Here is a 3,231-nt window from a genome sequence, read left to right on the forward strand (position 1 = left end):
AGCGCGAGCCTCTCCTCCTGCATTCGCAGCCTCTCCTCCTGCTTTCGTAGCCTCCCCTCCTGCTTTCGTAGCCTCTCCTCCTGCTTTCGCAGCCTCCCCTCCTGCTTTCGTAGCCTCTCCTCCTGCTTTTGCAGTCTCTCTTCCTGCTTTCGCAGCCTCTCACCCTGCTCCCTAAGCCTCTCCTTTTCCTCACACAGACTCTCCTGTTCTTGCAGCCTCCTCTCCTCCTGCTCCCGGAGCCTCTCCTCCTGCTCCTGAAGCCTCTCCTTTTGCTCCTTGCTCAGGAGATTCAAGGCCTGATTATTTTCCACCTGGGATTGGAGTTTTCCCACCAAACTCTCCACCTCCTTCCTCAGGTGTTTGGCCTCATCTTGTAGCTGCTCCACCTCAGAGGGCCTTGCTGGGGGCTCTTTCTCAGCTGAGAAAGGAAGCAGACAATGAGGGCCTCTGGATTCCTCCTCCCACCCCCTTCCCCCTGAAAAAAAAAAAAAAAAAAAGAAACAACCCTCCTCTTGATGCACAGCTCCTCTCACGCTTCCCAAGCTTGTCCTCACTGCTAATGATTCCTCGCACCCGATGGTGCCAATTTCCACGCCACTTTCAGATAGAGAGCACTGTGGGTGGCTGACAATGGGCACTCCTCCCTCTTTGCTGACGGGGACCCTGAAGCTCATGGAGATGACAAGACTTGCCGTCTCCTGGCACAGATCACTTTCCCTCTGCCTCAAAGCCCTTCCATCCACCTACCTCCCTGGGGCATTCTAGGCCACCCCACAGCCCTCTGATGCCAGTCCTGCTCCCAGGTCACACCAGCCCCATCTTACCCATCTGGTGTTTGAGTTCGGACAAGCTCCTCTCCAGCTCCTGTATCCGAAGTATGTCACGCATCTTCTCCTCCTTCAATGTGCGAGCCTGCCCAAAGCACAGGGGGAAAGGGCCCTGGAGAGGGGGCTGGTGGCTGGACAGGCTGCCATCTTCCTTTCTGCCCTCACCTCCACAAAGCCCACATCCATGACCACCTCTGGCTGTACTAGTCCCATTTTACAGATGCCCAGAAAGACCCAGTGACTCATCTAAGGTGGGGGCTGAAGGGTCAGGTCTCACCTCCACCGACATTTTCCGCATCCTCTCCTGCCACCGGGCCCTCTCTCCTTTTATATGTTGAGCATATTCATCTCTCTCCAGCTGGACCTGTTTAAGTGACTCTGTCACCTGCAAGCATGGGCACAGAAGTTAGGAAGGGCTGTCACTGGTCCTCACCTGCTCCTGGCCACCTGGGGTCATCTTCCTTCCACATCCCACCCTCTGCAAAGCCTCACCTCTCTCACGTGTGCGTTCAGCAGTGCCCGCTCCTTTCTGGTCTGCTGTAACTGCCGCTGGAGGACTGCTTCACTGCGGCTCGAGGACTGGATGGTGAAGAGTGAGAAGTTTTGATCTGGGGAGCCCGGGCAGTGCCCCTCAAAAGGGCTATCGCTAGGCTCAATATACAACTCAGTCAGTAAAGATCGAGGCATTTCCAAGCCCGTGGTCTGGTTTTTAGAAGAACTCAGTAAAGTTGGAAGGGACAGGGAAAGAGATTGAATTTACAGCTGGCTAACGGAGGCCCAGAGAGATCAGATAATACTGCAATTGTTATTACTGTTGAAACTTTATGGAGTGCTTCACCAGGTACCATGCTAACAATCCCATTTAATCCTCACAACCATCATATGGAGACAGTTACTAGGGTAACCTCTATTGCGTAGATGAAAAACATGGAGTATTTGAGGTTAAGTGCTTGCCTAAGATCACTTAGACAGAGCTGGGATTTGAACACCCAGGTCTATCTGATTTTCTAAGCCCATTTTTTCTTGCTATGGGTGGGGGCACATATAGGAAGTGGAAAATTAATCTTTTGTTCACTTTTTGAAAGGATGATACATTCACATAGTCCAAAACTCAGAAAGTACAGAAGGGAAGTGTCTCCCAGCCACCCTGTTACTCTCGCCTGAGTTTTTTAACAAATGCTTATGCTTACAGACATGTTTTATGTATATTATCATAGTACATACACACACACAGACACACACACACATACACAGAAACACACACATACAACTTTCCTCTCTCTACAGAAATGGTGACATACTAAAGGTACTCTTCTGTACCTTCACAGTACAAGTACCCAATACCCCACCTAGGACTTGGCCAAGGCCACAGCCAGGTAAGGGCAGGACAGGCACTTGGCCTCCCAGTTCTGCGTCCAGTGTTCGCTCCCCACAGTGCCCCCAACTCACCCACAGCAGCTGACTCAGCCCCAGGCTGCCTCTAACAACCATACACAAAAGCAGCAAGAAATGAGCATGCTGCCTTCTGGGCAGGACACTGCATCCTGCAGAAGGGACCTTTAGGCTCACTCCTGCATCTGGGAAGCCAGGCTGCCAGGGGACGGGGCAGCTGGTTGGACTCACCCTGTCCTCTTCCCGCTGCTGTGTAGACATAGCAGAGAGAGCCCGCTCCAATTCTTGAATATGCTGTAAGGAGTATTGTAGGCGGCCGGCCAGATCCTTGGACTCTTCTGTAATGAGAGAGGTTGAGATGGGGCCCAAAGGAGTCCCCCTAAAGTGCCAGTGTCAAAGTGCCAGGTTGAAGGATGATGGGGTGCCAGATTCCCACCTTCGAAGTGTCTGGCAGCACGTTTAGTATGGTAAAGGGTGGTCTTCAAGTCTGCCTTTTCCAATGTGAGGATGTTGATTGTCTGGAATTGAACGTTTGGGAGAAAAGCCAAGCAAGTGCTAAAAGAGAAGGAAAGAAACATTCTCCGGAGGACAGGAGAAAACTCCCCACCCTCCACTCACCTCTAACTGCTCCGTTTGTGCTTTGTGTATTTCCTTGTTTGCTTTCTTTTCCTGTAGGAAGAGGAAGACAGAGCTCTTATCTGGGGGAGGCAGAGATGGCACAGCAAGAGAGATGCCCCCAGCATGCCACCAATGCCCCAGGACAGGCCCACCCATGGGACCAGGTTACCAGGGACCCGGTGGGCATGGGGTGGAATCTGAGGGGTGAGACGAGACTGATGCCTCTGCATCTGAGTGCCCCTCAAACCCAGCAGTCATGTTGTGTGCAAACAAAGAAATCACGTTACTTCTTCCAGCTGATGTTCCACTTGTTTCTTCTGCTGTTTCTGTGGAGAGAGTCAAATTCCGGTGACTGAGGGGGGCCCCCTCAACTCTATTCCCCAGACCAGGAAGT

At 52.1% G+C, this 3,231-nt stretch overlaps 1 protein-coding gene across 1 annotated transcript; it reads right to left on the bottom strand.

Moving 5' to 3' along the window:
• Positions 1-8: 8 nt before the first annotated feature.
• LOC111534577 (golgin subfamily A member 6D-like) lies at positions 9-3,163 on the bottom strand (the record flags this gene model as incomplete). Its single annotated transcript, XM_023201153.2, has 8 exons — positions 9-418; positions 825-912; positions 1,105-1,212; positions 1,320-1,406; positions 2,451-2,557; positions 2,656-2,737; positions 2,838-2,888; positions 3,125-3,163. Coding segments are annotated over 8 exons (972 nt in total), but the record flags the coding sequence as incomplete, so codon positions are not given.
• Positions 3,164-3,231: the final 68 nt, after the last annotated feature.

This window comes from Piliocolobus tephrosceles, unplaced genomic scaffold (assembly GCF_002776525.5).
Source record: "Piliocolobus tephrosceles isolate RC106 unplaced genomic scaffold, ASM277652v3 unscaffolded_23126, whole genome shotgun sequence".
Taxonomy (NCBI): Eukaryota; Metazoa; Chordata; class Mammalia; order Primates; family Cercopithecidae; genus Piliocolobus; species Piliocolobus tephrosceles.